Source organism: Cebus imitator, unplaced genomic scaffold (assembly GCF_001604975.1).
Source record: "Cebus imitator isolate Cc_AM_T3 unplaced genomic scaffold, Cebus_imitator-1.0 Scaffold129, whole genome shotgun sequence".
Lineage (NCBI taxonomy): Eukaryota > Metazoa > Chordata > Mammalia > Primates > Cebidae > Cebus > Cebus imitator.
The window spans coordinates 970,578-987,968 of NW_016107444.1; the positions used below are offsets into that span (position 1 = coordinate 970,578).

General features: G+C 48.4%; 1 protein-coding gene across 2 annotated transcripts in view; it reads left to right on the forward strand.

Annotated features, from left to right (window-relative positions):
* KIF2C (kinesin family member 2C) overlaps positions 1-17,118 on the forward strand; it is a 29,610-nt gene extending 12,492 nt beyond the window's left edge. The window contains exons 5-21 of one of the 2 annotated variants that reach the window (XM_017540782.2): positions 241-363; positions 2,978-3,100; positions 3,871-3,971; positions 4,913-5,008; positions 5,845-5,899; positions 5,991-6,153; positions 7,372-7,462; positions 8,016-8,079; positions 8,157-8,248; positions 9,269-9,411; positions 10,328-10,532; positions 10,641-10,751; positions 12,294-12,361; positions 12,729-12,834; positions 12,928-13,041; positions 16,185-16,308; positions 16,457-17,118. In XM_017540782.2, the coding sequence (XP_017396271.1) occupies positions 241-363; positions 2,978-3,100; positions 3,871-3,971; positions 4,913-5,008; positions 5,845-5,899; positions 5,991-6,153; positions 7,372-7,462; positions 8,016-8,079; positions 8,157-8,248; positions 9,269-9,411; positions 10,328-10,532; positions 10,641-10,751; positions 12,294-12,361; positions 12,729-12,834; positions 12,928-13,041; positions 16,185-16,308; positions 16,457-16,539 (1,862 nt within the window). In that variant the 3' untranslated portion in view covers positions 16,540-17,118. The remainder of the gene's footprint in view (positions 1-240; positions 364-2,977; positions 3,101-3,870; positions 3,972-4,912; positions 5,009-5,844; positions 5,900-5,990; positions 6,154-7,371; positions 7,463-8,015; positions 8,080-8,156; positions 8,249-9,268; positions 9,412-10,327; positions 10,533-10,640; positions 10,752-12,293; positions 12,362-12,728; positions 12,835-12,927; positions 13,042-16,184; positions 16,309-16,456) is intronic. The other variant, XM_017540783.2, reaches the window with a different exon arrangement.
* Positions 17,119-17,391: the final 273 nt, after the last annotated feature.

Sequence of the window (17,391 nt, forward strand, 5' to 3'; positions counted from 1 at the left end):
TCGATCTCTTGACCTCGTGATCCACCCGCCTGGGCCTCCCAAAGTGGTGGGATTACAGGCTTGAGCCACCACGCCCGGCCTCTAATTTTTCCTTTCTTTGGGTGGAAGGAATATGGGAAGTTGGTGGGCCCCTTTCCTGGTGGCTGGGACCTATTTCACCTTGTATGGAAACTTGGAGGTTTGCCCCGACCACCCTCCAAATCATGCAGCACTGAGTGGCTACTGCTTATGGTTCTCCAGGTCTTCGAAGCCGTTCCATTCGCATGTCCACTGTCTCAGAGCTTCGTGTCACTGCTCAGGAGAATGATATGGAGGTGGAGCTGCCTGCAGCTGCAAACTCCCGCAAGCAGTTTTCAATTCCTCGTGAGTAATGAATGTGCTCTCCCTGTTTGAGGACCTGGAGCAAGATCCTCTCACATTGCTCTGTCCCTGTGCTAGAATATCCTAAGATTCATCCATTCCCCCAGCTTCAGTACTGGTCTGCTTCTGCCCTACCAACATGGCTTTCTTATTTGGAAATCATCTCTTTTTTTAAAGATTTAATTGAAACACACACACACACACACACACACACACACACACACACACACAGACATAACACACACACACACAGACATGTACACATAGCATTGAGTATACAGTTATGTGAATTTTCATAAATTGAACACACTCACGTAACTAACACAATCAGAGCATTACCAGTACTTTAGAGCACCTGAGTTCAAGCCCTGTTTGTCACATGGGGGCATGTCTTCTGTGGCCATGTAATCAGTCACAAGAAGTGAAACTGGGCAGGAGCCCTCTGACAGTTGAGGAGTGTCACAGCTAAGATCTAAGTACACATAGCATTGAGTATATAGTTCAGTGAATTTTTATAAACTGAAAACACTCATGTAGCTAACATGATCAGAGCATTACAATGCACTACTTCCCTGTTGGGCACATTTCCAGCTCCTAATCCCCCCAAAGGTACACATAATCCTGACTTCTAATAGCATTAATTAGCTTTTTTTCTTTTTGTACTTTATTTATTTATATATTTATTTTTTGAGATAGAGTCTCACTCTTTCACCCAGGCTAGAGTGCAGTGGCCTGATTTTGGCTTACTGCAACCTCTGCCTCCTGGGTTCAACCAATTCTCCTGCCTCAGCTTCCTGAGTAGCTGGGACTACAGGCGTGTGCCACTATGCCCAGCTAATTTTTGTATTTTTAGTAGAGGTGGGGTTTCACCATGTTGGCCAGGCTGGTCTCAAACTCCTGGCCTCAAGTGATCCGCCCACCTCGGCCTCCTAAAGGGCTGAGATTACAGGCATGAGCCACTGCACTTAGCCCTCTTTTTGTACTTTTTATTTTAAAGATATAGTTTCGCTCTTGTTGCCAAGGCTGGAGTGCAATGGCGCCATCTTGGCTCACTGCAACCTTCACTTCCCAGGTTCAAGTGATCCTCCTGCCTCAGCCTCCCGAGTAGCTAAGATTACAGGCATGCACCACCATGCCCAGCTAATTTTGTATTTTTCATAGAGACAGGGTTTCTCCATGTTAGTCATGCTGATCTCAAACTCCCAACCTCAGGTGATCCGCCTACCTTGGCCTCCCAAAGTGCTGGGATTACAGGCATGAGCCACCGTGCCAGGCCCTCTTTTTATACTTTTTTTTTTTTTTTTTTGAATTTTTTTTTTTTTTTTTTTTTTTTTTTTTTTTTTTTTTTTTTTTTTTTTTTTTTTTTTTTTTTTTTTTTTTTTTGAGACAGAGTGATCCGCCCGCCTGCAATGGCTCACACTTGTAACCTCAGCACTTTTTGGGAGACCGAGGCGAGCTGATCACTTCGCCATGTTGGCCAGGCTGGTCTCAAACTCCTGACCTCGTGATCTGCCTGCCTTGGCCTCCAAAAGTGCTGGGATTACAGGCGTCTGCTACTGTGCCCAGCCCTTTTTGTACTTTATATAAATTGAATTTTAAAACCTTTTAAATGAGCTAGGTGAGGTGTGGAAAATTAATAAAAATAAATAAAAAATTTTTAATGTGAATTGTTTGTCAATCTTTAATAATTATATAAAGTAGATGCAAATTTGGTAAGACATACAACCATTACACTTTACATATATCAAATTCAACTCTAATAGGATTAAAGGGCCGGGCGCGGTGGCTCAAGCCTGTAATCCCAGCACTTTGGGAGGCCGAGGCGGGTGGATCATGAGGTCAAGAGATCGAGACCATCCTGGTCAACATGGTGAAACCCTGTCTCTACTAAAAATACAAAAAATTAGCTGGGCATGGTGGTGCGTGCCTGTAATCCCAGCTACTCAGGAGGCTGAGGCAGGAGAATTGCCTGAACCCAGGAGGCGGAGGTTGCGGTGAGCCGAGAGCGAGCCATTGCACTCCACCCTGGGGAAAAGAAGGGAAGCTCCGCCCCAAAAAAAAAAAAAAAATAGGATTAAGGTAATTGAATGGGTCATGACCAGGTATGGGAAGTAATAAGGTGTTGTGGACTGGACCTTTCTGTATTGAATCAGTCTGGTTAGTTGTTGCTCCAGTTCCTTGTTACCTTGGCTTTTCAGTCTTTGCTCCTTTTAACCACCTGGGTTCCTGAGGCTTTGGAGAAGTCAGAAAGGCCTGGCTTTTCTCCCTAAGGCCAGGCCTGGCCTGGCCTGAGAACCCATGCTCGGGTGAGGTCTAAAGCGTTCAGGCCTTCACAGGCTTTTCCCTTCATGTCAAAGCCCATGCTGAATATTCACATACCCTTTAAGATATTTTGACCCCAGGAGCCAGCCCTTGCAGAAAGGGTGGTCAAGGTCAGAGTATAGGCTGAGGTGAAGGGAAAAGTGCAAGCTCTGCACATACTGTAAGAACCTGGCTGAGCAGGCAGGTCGGAGCCCTCCTGGCCCATAACCAGGGCCATGCGCTCAGGTGAGGACATGCACTCAGCCTGTGGTACACCTGCCTGCTTCTCCAGTGACTATTGTTCCCCCCTCTACAGCAGGGCCCCCTAGGCCTTCCTGCTCTGCAGTGGCTGAAATACCATTGACGATGGTCAGCGAGAAGGTGGAAGAGCAAGTCCATTCCATCCGAGGCAGCTCTTCTGCAAACCCTGTTAACTCAGGTAGACACATTGAGCTATCTGCTGTTCTGCTTCTAGTGAGGCACGGATAACATCCTGTCCTAAACCTGGCCTGTCTTGGCCCCTGAGTTAAAACCCTGTTTGTCACAAGGGGGCATGTTTTCCTCTGGCCATGGAATGAATCTTTCATTATCAAGACAAAACAAGGGGCTGGGTGTGGCGGGCCATGCCTGTAATCCCAGCACTGTGGGAGGCCGAGGCAGGCAGATCACGAGGTCAAGAGATCAAGACCATCCTAGCCAACATGGTGAAACCCCGTCTCTACTAAAAATACAAAAAATTAGCTGGCGTGGTGGTGCGCACCTGTAGTCCCAGCTACTCGGGAGGCTGAGGCAGGATAATCACTTGAACCTGCGAGGTGGATGTTGCAGAAAGCCAAGATCGCACCACTGCACTCTAGCCTGGCGACAGAGCAAGACTCCGTCTCAAAAAAAAAGACAAAACAAGGACTGTCTCACCTCTGTGGTTGTTGAGAAAACAGCCAAGAGGCATAGGGAGAGCTTGGGTTGGAACTGGAGTGCTATTATCACTATTTGACTTCATATTGGCCAGGTCACTACTTCGTGGACTTGTCCATCCAGAGAGTCACATCTATTTCTTCTTGTCTTTGCATATAGTGATTTAAGAGTAAGGATCTAGAGAAGGCGTCTGCCTGGGAAAGACCCAGTACTCAGTAATAGCCAGAGAAGAGTAGGCTGGCCTAGACTGGTAACAGAGTGTGTTTCCTTTTTTTTATTTTTATTTTTTTGTAGTTCGGAGGAAATCATGTATTGTGAAGGAAGTGGAAAAAATGAAGAACAAGCGAGAAGAGAAGAAGGCCCCGAATTCTGAAATGAGAATGAAGCGAGCTCAGGTACCTTTCTTGGGAGGCTAGGGCAAGGGTTTTTGGACAGGTATCCTTAACCAAAACCCTGCAGGCAACAGATAGAGCTGGGCCCCAGCATTTCTGAGGCTGCAGTTCTTGAGGCCCCAGTTCTTTTTTTTTTTTTTTTTTTGAGACTGAGTCTTGCTCTGTCGCCCAGGCTGGAGTGCACTGGTATGATCTCGGCCCACTGCAACCTTCACCTCTAGTTTCAAGTGATTCTTGTGCCTCAGCCTCCCAAGTAGCTGGGATTACAGGTGTGTGCCAGCTAATTTTTTGTATATTTAGTAGAGATAGAGTTTCGCTATTTTGCCCAGGCTGGTCTGGAACTCCTGGCCTCAAGTGATCGACTGCTTTGGCCTTCCAAAGTGCTGGGAGTATAGGCATGAGCCACTGAGCCTGACCTCTGAGGCTCCAATTCTGATATCCAGGAAATTTAACTGGTTTCTTATCAGGATTCAGAGAACAAATAATTCAGAATTTTTCCTGAAGGCCCTCAGATGAGGAATATTTAATGCTGATTGTCTAGTAAGCAAACCCATCACATGCTCATATGGCATGATGGTCAGAGGGGCTGAAGGACACAGTTGGTCCAATTTTTCCCACCCTCCCCCAGGTTGTACATTTTGGAGGGCAGGGACTGCAGTATGGTCCCCTTAACTGGGTTAATTCCTTTTAGGAAGCCCAGTCTGCTGCTGTGCCTCTTAAAATGTGGAACTGGCCTAGTCCCAGTTCCTAGCATGCTTTGGTATATCCTCAGGACCCTCTGCCAGTCTCTTCCCTGGGGTTCTGAGTTCTTGACCTAGAGCCAGGGCGGGGACTTTGACAACTATGAAGGGTGGTGAGCAAACAGCTGTTGCTGCTGCTGCATAGAGGTCCGAGAGAACTTATGTCTTAACAGTCTGCCCTTTTTCACTCTTGTCTCAAACCAGGAGTATGACAGTAGTTTTCCAAACTGGGAATTTGCCCGAATGATTAAAGAATTTCGAGCTACTTTGGAATGTCATCCACTTACTATGACTGATCCTGTAAGTACATCCAAAGACTTCTCTTCCTTGAGTAAGTATACAATTAAGGGACAGAAAACTTCACAGGAATGAGGGCATGCAGGAATCTTTACTCACCTTTGAGAGTTGTTTTTTTTTTGTTTGTTTTTTTTTTTTTTTTTTTTTTTTTTTTTTTTTTTTTTTTTTTTTTTTTTTTTTTTTTTTTTTTTTGAGATGGGGATCTAACTCTGTCGCCCAGGCTGGAGTGCAGTGGTACAATCTTGGATCACTGCAACCTCAACCTCCCTGAACTAGAGTGATCCCACCCGAGCCTCCCAAGTAGCTGAGACCACAGACGCATTCTACCATGCCCTGCTGATTTTTTGTATTTTTGGTAGAGATAGGGTTTCAACATGTTGCCCAGGCCGATCTCAAACTTTTGGGTTCAAGAGATCCACCCGCCTTGACCTCCCAAAGTGTTGGGATTACAGGCATGAGGCACCATGCCTGGCTGAGATTATTTTTTAATACCCTTTGGTGGGCTGGAGCTAGTGAGGCCCATGTGGGAGGAGTCTGATCTTTATAAACTGGGTTCCACCACTACTACCATACGTTGGCTAGATTGCTGCATTAGTAAGAATCATGAAAGTAGTGCTGAAATTCCTATATGCAGCAGAGTGAGAAAAAGGGGAACAAAATCCAGTGCTGTCTTCTCATGGTCTGGAGTATCTAATTGAGGATGCAGGGGTCCTAGTGTTAGATCTTGGCCTCTGAGTGGTCCAGACATGGGATTGAAAGGAGTGGGAGTTCTGGACAATCTTGCTTTTTAAATTGCTCTCACCCTTTGCTGTTGGTTGCCTCCTATCATCTGCTTACAGATCGAAGAGCACAGAATATGTGTCTGTGTTAGGAAACGCCCACTGAATAAGCAAGGTAAGTCTCATTCTGTCAGGAAGAGGCTTCAGACTGACTAAGGGGCCTTCTGTTTCCACGGAGCACCCCCTGAAATACTTTCCTTCTGCAGAATTGGCCAAGAAAGAAATTGATGTGATTTCCATTCCTAGCAAGTGTCTCCTCTTAGTACATGAACCCAAGTTGAAATTGGACTTAACAAAGTATCTGGAGAACCAAGCATTCTGCTTTGACTTTGCATTTGATGAAACAGCTTCAAATGAAGTCGTCTATAGGTTAGTCCTTGTATCCGTTTTTCCCTCCTTGTGCCCCTCCATCATCCCCTTTTTGGTGTGAGACGTTTTGGCAACACTACTGACAGACATGCTGAATTCTGAGGTTCTTCCTCGCTTCTTGTGTTTTCTTTGGGTCATACCCTTTTACAGCTTAGCGGCCCATCCTTGAGTGGATCCTGAATGAGGTATCACCCGTTACATGCTGAGGCAGGGCTGGCCAGACTCCAGGGGTTATTCCTGTGCCTTATGCAGCCACCCCATTGCCCACTGGGCTTCACAGACTTGGAGAACTCCAGATCTGCTCTATCTGCTCTTCTGCTCTTTTTTTTTTTAAGACAGTTTCTCCCTTGTTGCCAAGACTGGAGTGTGGGGGCACAATCTTGGCTCACTGCAGCCTCCACCTCCCGGGTTCCAGTGATTCTGCTTCAGCCTCCCATGTAGCTGGGATTACAGGGGCCTACCACCACACTGGTTAATTTTGTATTTTTGGTAGAGACGGGGTTTTCCCATGTTGGTCAGGCCGGTCTCGAACTCCTGACCTAAAGTGATCCTCCCACCTTGGCCTCCCAAAATCAGGCGTGAGCCACTGCGCCCAGCCTTAGCCTCCTGGGTTCAAGCAGTTCTCCTGTCCCAACCTCCGAGTAGCTGGGATTACAGGCACGTGCCACCATACCTGGCTAATTTTTGTATTTTTATTAGAGACAGGGTTTCACCATATTGGTCAGGCTGGTCTCAGACTCCTGAGCTCAGGTGATCTGCTCACTTTGGCCTCCCAAAGTGATGGGATTACAGGCATAAGCCACCATGCCCAGCCACTAGTGTGTCTTCTGCTGAAAGTTGGATGCTTTCATCCTGTGTCTCCAGGGTCAGAGAAAAGGTCAGATGGCTTAGAGCATGAGCCATCAGCTTGTAAGTATGGTTGGGGTCAGGTGGGACCACTGAGCCAGTGGAAGAATGCTATACTTTTTTTTTTTTTTTAAGATGGGGTTTCACCATGATGGCTAGGCTGGTCTTGAACTCCTGACCTCAGGTGATCCACCCACCTCAGCCTCCCAAAGTGCTAGGATTACAGGCATGAGCCACCGCGCCCAGCTAGAAGAATGCTATTCTTAAAAGGAGGAATCAACCCTGAGAACTCTGCAGTGGAAAGGTGGCAGGTCATGTTCCAGGGAGCACATTTCAAGAACAGATGCAAATACTCTACCCCTCTTCTCCTAGGTTCACAGCAAGGCCACTGGTACAGACGATCTTTGAAGGTGGAAAAGCAACTTGTTTTGCTTATGGCCAGACAGGAAGTGGCAAGACACATGTGAGTATTGAGGCCTGGAAGGAAAAGAGCCTTTCTATTATACAACTCTGCGTTCCCACAAAGGGAGATAGTGAGTTTCTTAAGAAAGGCCCCGGCCAGGCATGGTGGCTCACTTTGGCAGGCCAAGGTGGGTGGATCACCTGAGGTCAGGATTTTGAGACCAGCCTGGCCAACATGGCAAAACCCAGTCTCTACTAAAAATACAAAAATAGCCTGGCATGGTGGGCACCTGTTATCCCAACTACTCGGGAGGCTGAGGCAGGAGAATTGCTTGAACCCGGGAGGGCAGAGGTTGCTGTGAGCCAAGATTGCACCATTGCACTCCAGCCTAGGCCACAGACAGAGAAGTTCTGTCTTTTTAAAAATAATAATAAAATAAAAATTAAAAAAAAAAGGCCCCTTGCACCAGATAGCCTTGCCATGTCAGATGCAGGGAGGGGCTTTAGGTCCAGCCTTTTGGCCTTGTTGTGGCCCACTGTGGTGATGGAGCCAGTAGTGCTCTGCCCTAGTCCAGTGGCCCTTTTCCATGGTCTTCTACACCTTCCTTTTGCAGACTATGGGCGGAGACCTTTCTGGGAAAGCTCAGAATGCATCTAAAGGGATCTACGCCATGGCCTGTAAGTACTGTGTACTGCTGCTTCAGGGCTGGGCATTGAAAGGCAGGTTGATTGCTTAGCCAGCTTCTCTCCCTCAGCCCGGGATGTCTTCCTCCTGAAGAATCAACCCTGCTACCAGAAATTGGGCCTGGAAGTCTATGTGACATTCTTCGAGATCTACAATGGGAAGGTAGCTGGCAGGAAGCCCCTTGTTTACGCTGTTGGGGCCCTGAACTTTCTAAAACCTTGAAGTTGGCTAAAAGCTGTTAAGCCACTGATGGGCCACTCTGCTCTGGCATGTGTGGGTGGTTTCATCTGATGGTAAGATGGCACCTAAATTCAACAAGTATGGCGAGAATACTCCTCAGGGCCCCCTCACAGGTGCAAGGTTTGCCTGTGTGTACCCTGACCTCCCTCAACCTACCACCTTCATCACTTCTTCCCTGATTGTGCACATTCAGTCTCATATTCATTCTTTCCCTCCATGCACCCCAATATATCTCTTTCTATCTCTCTATTCACTGTGTGCTTCTGCAAAGTTGCCTTCCCTAGACTGGGATCTAGATAATAAAAATAGCTAATATTTCTCACTCATATTAGGGGCTGGGCATGGTGGCTTATGCCTGTAATCCCAGGACTTTGGGAGGCTGAGGTGGACGGATCACCTGAGTTTGGGAGTTCCAAGACCAGCCTGGCCAACGTGGTGAAACCCTGTCTCTATTAAAAATACAAAAAAATTAGCTGGATGTGCTGGCAGGCGCCTGTAATCCCAGCTACTCAGGAGGCTGAGGCAGGAGAACTGCTTGAACCCAGGAGGCGGAGGTTGCAGTAAGGCAAGATTGTGCCATTGCACTCCAGCTTGGGTGACAAGAGCAAAACTCCGTCTCAAAAAAAAAAAAAAAGAGGAGCTATACACTATTCTAAGCACTTTACTTTTCTCAACTTTACAGATGAGATGCAAGGCTAGAGTGGTTGTTAACTTGCCCAGGCTCACACAGCTAATAATGTAGCAGAGTTATAGCAAACTGAGGCAGTTTGGCTCAGATTCCAAGTATATTACCCTCTGCTAAGCCAGCATCCATCAGCTCATACTCTCTGCCTTTCCTGCTGCTAGCTCCTGTCTGAGCTGAGCAGGCTCTATAGGAGGGAGCAGTCGGGTGGGGTGCCCGGTGCCCAGTGGTTTTAGCCTCATTCCCCCTGCCTGGCACAGCTGTTTGACCTGCTCAACAAGAAGGCCAAGCTGCGTGTGCTGGAGGACGGCAAGCAACAGGTGCAGGTGGTGGGTCTGCAGGAGCACCTGGTTAACTCTGCTGATGATGTCATCAAGATGATCGACCTGGGCAGCGCCTGCAGGTCAGAGTCCTGGTGAGGGGGAGTGACCTCATGTCTGATTCATGAGTAGTCTAGCTCTGAGCGCATTTCTGTTTCCACAGAGTGCTGCTTTGCCCAGTTTGGTAAGGGCGGCAAAGGCCTCTGCTTTATGGGGTCTCAATAAGACATATAAGCCAGGGCCAGAGGCTTATCAGAACCAAGTCAGGTCAGGCACAGTGGCTCACACTTACAATCTCAGCACTTTGGGAAAACAAGACAGGAGGATCACTTCAGGCCAGGTGTTTTAGGTTGCAGTGAGCTATGATTGCACACTGCACTCCATTCTGCATGACACAGTAAGACCCTGTCTCAAAAAAATAAATAAATAAAAACAAATCAAAGTGTTACCCCAGAGGCAAGCTTCCTGGCTTCTCTGGGTTCCTCCTTGCTCTTCCCTTCCTTTATGGTGGAAGTTAGGAGCTCTGGGTCTGTTCTGGGCTGGAAGCAACATAGCCCCTCTGCATAGAAGTAGGGGAGCACTTTTCCACTAGGGCTATAGACATTGTTATAGTGGGGTGCTAGGCAGCTATGGATGCCCAGGGAGGGGGCTGCCCTCTATAGGGCCCTCAAGTTCTGGCAGGTGGTTCATAACAGCTTCCCCCTTCCCTGTGGGCCCTTTAGCAGAGGCAATTTATCCTTCCCCATGTCTTTCTAGGCCCCCAGGTCTGGCAAAGGCCCTAGTCCAGAATCTAGTACTAATTTGGCTGCCAGGAAAATGTATTAGGCCCAGAGCTAGAGGGAGAACTGCTACCTAGGGAGGGCAAGATGGAAGCCCGGGACAGGAAGACACAGGACTTCACCTCCTGACCTGTGTCCCTCCCTTCCTGGAGAACTTCTGTGGACTGGGGTGCCATAGGGGCTGGTGACCCCAGAATCTCATAACCTTTCTTTACCACAGAACCTCTGGGCAGACATTTGCCAACTCCAGTTCCTCCCGCTCCCACGCCTGCTTCCAGATTCTTCTTCGAGCCAAAGGGAGAATGCATGGCAAGTTCTCTTTGGTAGATCTGGCAGGGAATGAGCGAGGTGCAGACACTTCCAGTGCCGACCGGCAGACCCGCATGGAGGGTGCAGAGATCAACAAGAGTCTCTTAGCCCTGAAGGTATTGGGGCAGCTAGAGCTGGTTGTCCAGGAGAGCTGCTGGGAAGGGATAAGGAGTGGTCAGTGCAAGGAAAGAAGGGACCTCAACTGTTCCTGCTGCCCCCCACAGGAGTGCATCAGGGCCCTGGGACAGAACAAGGCTCACACCCCATTCCGTGAGAGCAAGCTGACACAGGTGCTGAGAGACTCCTTCATCGGGGAAAACTCTAGGACTTGCATGGTGAGTAGGGTCACTTTGAAGGTGACGGTGCAAGACGAGACAAAGTTGCTTTTCACAGAAACCGCAGGATGTCCTGGGCAGGAAGCTCAGCACTGCTGGCTGCCTGGGTTTCCAGGCTCTACTATGACTGGGCTTCCAGACCCTGCTTTAACGAACCACCTTCCTTGTGGCCTAACCAAGCAGGGAGGAAAGGATCTACTCCCTTTAAGATGTGTAGGTGCAGCTCTTGGTTTGGGAGAGGTCATTCCTCCATTACCTGATGAAAAGGGGGTTCCAGAATTCAGAATATGAGCCTTTGGGTCAGCAGGAGAGGGCAGTCCTTATCTCTTCCATGGCTTCCCTCAGGTTCATGGGCTCCCAGCCTAGAAAACAGAAATAGCCTAATAGCCTGGGTCATCTAAGGCTGTGTCCTTTTTTTTTTTTTTTTTTTTTGAGATGGAATTTCGTACTTGTTGCCTAGGCTGGAGTGCAACGCTGTGATCTCAGCTCACTGCAACCTCTGCCTCCCAGGCTCAAGCAATTCTCTTGCCTCAGCCTCCCAAGTAGCTGGGATTACAGGCATGAGCCACCATGCCCAGCTACTTTTTGTATTTTTGGTAGAGATGGGGTTTCTCCATGTTGGTCAGGCTGGTCTCAAACTCCCGACCTCAGGTGATCCACCTGCCTCAGCCTCCCAAAGTTCTAGGATTACAGACATGAGCCACAGTGCCCGGCTGGCTTTGTCCTTGAATGACTTCCTCTTCCCAGTTTTATCCCCAAGTCCTTGTTTGTGAGGTCTGCCATTCCGCCCTTCAAGAGAATATTCTCCCCTACACTTTGGGTAGGGGCCTTTTCATGAAGAAGGTGCGATTTTCTGGCTAAGCTCTAAACCCTTTTACCTAAGGCATTATCCCTTGGCCTAAGGGAACTGAAGTTTCCAGCAGAAGCCACAGAGCTTTAAGATAGGACCTTGGGCTGGGCATGGTAGCTCATACTTGTAATCCCAGAACTTCGGGAGGCCAAAGTGGGCACATCACCTAAGTTTGGGAGTTCGAGACCGGCCTGACCAACATGGAGAAACTCCATCTCTACTAAAAATACAAAATTAGCCAGGCATGATGGCACATGCCTGTAATCCCAGCTACTTGAGAGGCTGAGGCAAGAGAATTGCCTGAACCCAAGAGGCAGATGTTGCAGTGAGCCAAGATTGCACCACTGCACTCCAGCCTGCGCAACAAGAGCAAAACTCTATCTCAAAAAAAAAAAAAAAAAAAAAAGCAAGATAGGACCTTGGTAGCAAGACTGTCACAGTAAAGGAATAAAGAAGCAAAATAATTAGATGTGCCTTTGAGAGCAGGAAACCAATGTCTAAGGCACCTTAAATTGCAGTGCCCATGGGGCAAGTGGCCTAGCACAGCATGGTGCTAAATGAGTCCTCCCACCAATACCATGTGGGACTCCACAGCTTGAAGAGACTCCCCGACTGGAGGCCCCTTGGGGGCAGGCTATCTTGTGTCCTTACCCACGATTCTCAACTTTTAATCACCCACCCATCTTTTGCAGATTGCCATGATCTCACCGGGCATAAGCTCCTGTGACTATACTTTAAACACACTGAGATACGCAGACAGGTACTAGTACCTATGGTTAGTGGGATGGGGAACAGGACTGGGCAAGGGAAGGGCAGTGATGAGAGGGAAGGAGGCTCAGGGGCCTCAGGGCCTACTGTATACTCCTGTGTAACTCTGAAGCTGAGGCTTGAGAGTTCAGTCATGATGCCACTAGGTCTGTCCCAGTCCTTTCTGGGCCCTGCTGGGGAGTCAGCAGGGTGAGGGTCTTTTCCAGTCCAGCTTTGGTCTATGCCATATTTCCTTGGCTGAAGGCAAGGCTGCTTCCATCCCCTTCAAGCCTCAAGCTTCAGAGTCTGGGTGGTGCTGCACTCCTGTGGTGAGTACCAAGGGGCCTGCTGTGGGATCTGAGACCTCCTTGTTTCCTCAGGGTCAAGGAGCTGAGCCCCCACAGTGGGCCCAGTGGAGAACAGTCGATTCAAATGGAAACAGAAGAGATGGAAGCCTGCTCTAACGGGGCACTGATTTCAGGCAATGTAAGGGGCAGGATGGGGCTGAGCAAGACAGAAGTGTGGCCTGCTGAAGTGGCAACTGGGTCACACAATTGTCTCTCCTTTTGGCCCCCTCAGTTATCCAAGGAAGAGGAGGAACTGTCTTCCCAGTTATCCAGCTTTAATGAAGCCATGACTCAGATCAGGGAGCTGGAGGAGAGGGCCGTGGAAGAGCTCAAGGAGATCATACAGGTAGGCAGCTGGCCCTGGCCAGGGAGCTGTATGGCCACCGCAGCACAGCTCTCAGAATGCTCCACACCATTCCCAGAACATGACCTGGGCCTTATTCCCACAGGTGTTCAGGTTGAGGTGGCAAGAAGCAGCCCTCTATACCAATACTCCTTAATTCTTTGCCTATTAACTCGGCTGTTCTAATGATCACATCCCCTTCTGCAGGCTGGCACACATAAGTTTTCTGACATCACCCTAACCAGAGCTAGTCTCTCTTCTGTGCTCCTGATTGAGGGTTTGGAGGGTGATCCATATGCACAGATCTTGTCTTTTTTTTTTTTGTGAATGTTGCAGCTTTTGTGCTGAAACCAAGGGCCAAAAACATGAAGTATAGCTAATAGGCCCTAAGGTAAGACTTGAGATCAATCCTGACTCTTCCATTAACAAGCTGATTTCCTTGTGAAGGTCATTTAGCCTCACTGGGTCTCAGTTTTTGCATCTCTAAAATAGTCAAGGTAGGATGGCTGTATTTGAGGATTCAGTAATATGCTTGATTTTTTTCTTTGTTTTTTTTTTTAAGCACTATGAAGGAAAAGTAATAGCTTATAAAGTGCCCAGTGTGTGGTCAGGGTTTAGTAAGTGGTAGGTGCCACTGCTACTGTAATCCCTACTGAGGAAGAGCAAGTGACCGGGAGGCAGGAATTTACATTCAAATGGCGGGGCGCTCAGAGGATTGCAGAGCAGGACGGAAGAACTTGGGGCAGGTTTAACTGAGGAGAGACTGTGAAGGATAAGTGCTCAGGCATGGCCTCCCCTTCCTGGAGTGCTCAGGGTTATAAAGTTTTGAAAGGACATGGCACTGTGAGGATAAATGAGAGGCTAAGCGTGGTTAGAGCAAAAAGAGTGAACAGGTGATGGAGGGTGATTAAGGTTGTGGACAGGTCAGGACGGATCTGATGCTAAAGAGCCTTCTAGATGGTTCATCTCACAGGCCTGGACTGCATCATGAGGACAGTGGAATCCTCTGGAGGGAGTTAAGCAGAGTGGTGACATGGGCATATCAGAGCTTTAGATATACCTTGTGGTCACCATGTGGAGCCTGCTTTGGAGACTTGGGAAAAGCAAAGGTAGAGGTAGTTAGGAGATTGTTGGAAAGGGTTGAAGAGAAATTAGTGTCGGCCGGGCGCAGTGGCTCACGCCTGTAATCCTAGCACTCTGGGAGGCCAAGTCAGGTGGATCACGAGGTCAGGAGTTCGAGACTAGCCTGACCAACATGGTGAAATCATGTCTCTACTAAAAATGCAAAAAATTAGCAGTCTGATGGCTGGCGCCTGTAATCCTAGCTACTTAGGAGGCTGAGGCAGGAGAATTGCTTGAACCTGGGAGGCATGGGAGGCAGAAGTAGTGAGCTGAGTTCACACAACTGCACTCCAGCCTGGGTGACAGAGCAAGACTCTGTCTCAAAAAAAAAAGAGAAACTAGTGCCTAGTTTCTGTGTCTGTGGCCATGGGATTGGAATGAGGGCATGAGATTCAGAAACCATTTAGATACACAAGCATCAAAATCTTACATATACCTCCCCCTCCCCCCAAATATGTATTCTTTATATATATGTTTTTGTTTCTCACTCTGAGCCACTACACACTAGCCTGGGTGACAGTCTCGGCTCACTGCAGCCTCCACCTCCCAGGTTCAAGCAATTCTCCTGCCTCAGCCTCCTGAGTACCTGGGATTACAGGCACATGCCACTGTGCCTGGTTAATTTTTCATATTTTTAGTACAGATGGGGTTTCACCATGTTGGCCAGGCTGGTCTTAAACTCCTGACCTCAAGTGATCCACGTGCCTCAGCCTCCCAAAGTGCTGGGATTACAGGTGTGAGCCACACCACCCAGCCCCAGCTGATTTTTGTATTTTCAGTAGAGACAGGATTTCATCATGTTGACCAGGCTGGTCTTGAACGGCTGACCTCAAGGCCTGCCTCAGCTTCCCAAAGTGCTGGGATTACAGGTGTCAGCTTCCATGCCCGGCCTTTGTCTGTTATTTTTTGTTTGTTTGTGTTTTGAGACAGTTTTGCTTTTGTTGCCCAGGCTGGAGTGCAATGGTGCGATCTTGGTTCACCGCAACCTCCGCCTCCCAGGTTCAAGTGATTCTCCTGTCTCAGCCTCCCAAGTAGCTGGGATTACAGGCATGCACCACCACGCCCAGGTAATTTTGTATTTTTGGTAGAGATGGGGTCTCTCCATGTTGGTCAGGCTGGTCTCGAACTCCTGACCTCAGGAGATCCACCCATCTCAGCTTCCCAAAGTGCTGGTATTATAGGCGTGAGTCATTGCACCCAGCCATATATCTGTTATTTAAAAAGAATCATTCGGCCGGGTGCAATGGGTCATCCCTGTAATCCCAACACTTTGGGAGGTTAAGGCAGGAGGATCACTTGAGCCCACACAACTAGCCTGGGCAACATGGTGAGGCCCCATCTCCACACAAAATAAAAATAAATATCCCAAAGTGATGTGTGCAGCAAAAATAATAAATAAAAAGAACTACTTAGGGAACAGAATTAAGAGGATTTGTTGACACATAGGGTGAAAGAATAGTCACTTGGGCTGGGCATGGTTGTTCACGCCTGTAATCCCAGCACTTTGGGAGGCCAAGATGGGCGGATTACTAGATTAGTAGTTCAAGACCAGCCTGGCCAATATGGTGAAACCCCGTCTCTACTAAAAATAAAATTAGTTGGGTGTGGTGGGGCGTGCCTGTAATCCTAGCTACTCGGTAGGCTGAGACAGGAGAATCACTTGAACCTGGAAGGCAAAAGTTGCAGTGAGCCGAGATCATGCTACTGCACTCCAGCCTGGGGTGACAGAGTGAGACTCCATCACAAAAAAAAAAAGAAAAGGAATAAAGTCACTAAAGTTTCTGGCGTGGGAATCAGGACCAATGATGTCATTTATTTGACATAGGAGATGGGGAATAAGTTTAGGGTAGGAAGAGGATGAATTCAAGCTAGGGATTTCCTTGGGGAGAGGGTCAGCAGGCAGGGTTTGGGCCATGGACCAGAGGTAAGGCATCTTACACAGGTGTCTGCATTGCAGTTGGTAGGACCCCAGGAATGATTTACTAGATGGTTATTGAACTGACAAGGTCCTCCCTATGTTGTAGCAAGGACCACGCTGGCTGGAGCTCTCTGAGATGACTGAGCAGCCGGACTATGACCTGGAGACTTTTGTGAACAAAGCAGAATCTGCTCTGGCCCAGCAAGCCAAACACTTCTCAGCCCTGCAAGGTGGGTGTGGCTGGATGGGGTGCAGGTGGACGACAGTGGCCTCTGCTGGCTCTTGAGCAGCTGCAGATGACGGCAGCTCTGCCCTGAGTAACTGGGGGCTCCTCAGACTCTCACTAACCCCACATCTACCACCACCTCTTTCTTCCAGATGTTATCAAGGCCTTGCGCCTGGCCATGCAGCTGGAAGAGCAGGTTAGCAGACAAATAAGCCGTAAGAAACGGCCCCAGTGATGACTGCAAATAAAGAACTGTTTGGTTTGACACGCAGCCTCTTCCCCAACCCTCCCCAGAGAACTTTGGGTACCTCGTGGGTCTAGGCAGGGTCTTAACCTGGGACAGCTTCTGGCAAATGCTAAGTATGGGGGCCTCTGGGCCCAGGGCAGCTGGGGAGAGGGTCAGAGTGACATGAGACACTCCTTTCCTTTTCCGCAGTTGTCACCCTTGAGGGAGGAAGGAGCTCTTAGTCATCTTTTCGTGTTGCCCTTCTTTCCATCGTGGGGAATGCTCTTAGCATAGAGCTTTCTCAGCAGTAGACTGGCTGCTGGTGGAGGGCTCCCTGGGGTTGTCCTGGCTCTGGGGAGAGATATGGAGCCTTTGGTCCAGCACTCTGCTGGCTCTAAACCTTCTACACCTTTGGTCTACACCTTTGGCACTGAATGTCTTGTACTTTAAAAATATTTTTCTGAGACCTCTTTCTACCTTACTGTCTTCCTAGAGATCCAAGAGGATCCCTATTTTTTGTTTTATGTGTTTATACATTGTATGTAACAATAAAGAGAAAAAAATGAATCAGCTGTTTAAGTGTGTGGACAGGGCCCAGGATGTGTCTGAGCCTTCTGGGACTAAGGACATGACTGTACCTTTGGCCTCTGGATAGTACCAATTCTGTACTCTTTCCAGGAGGCCATATCCATGCCTCTAGTTCCAGTGACAAGCTGAAGACTCCTGTGACTTATTTGATGTATATGAGATGCTTATTAAAATGGCGACCGGGCACAGTGGCTCGCGCATGTAATCCCAGCACTTTGGGCAGCCAAGGTGGGTGGATCACGAGGTCAGGAGTTCAAGACCAGCCTGGCCAAC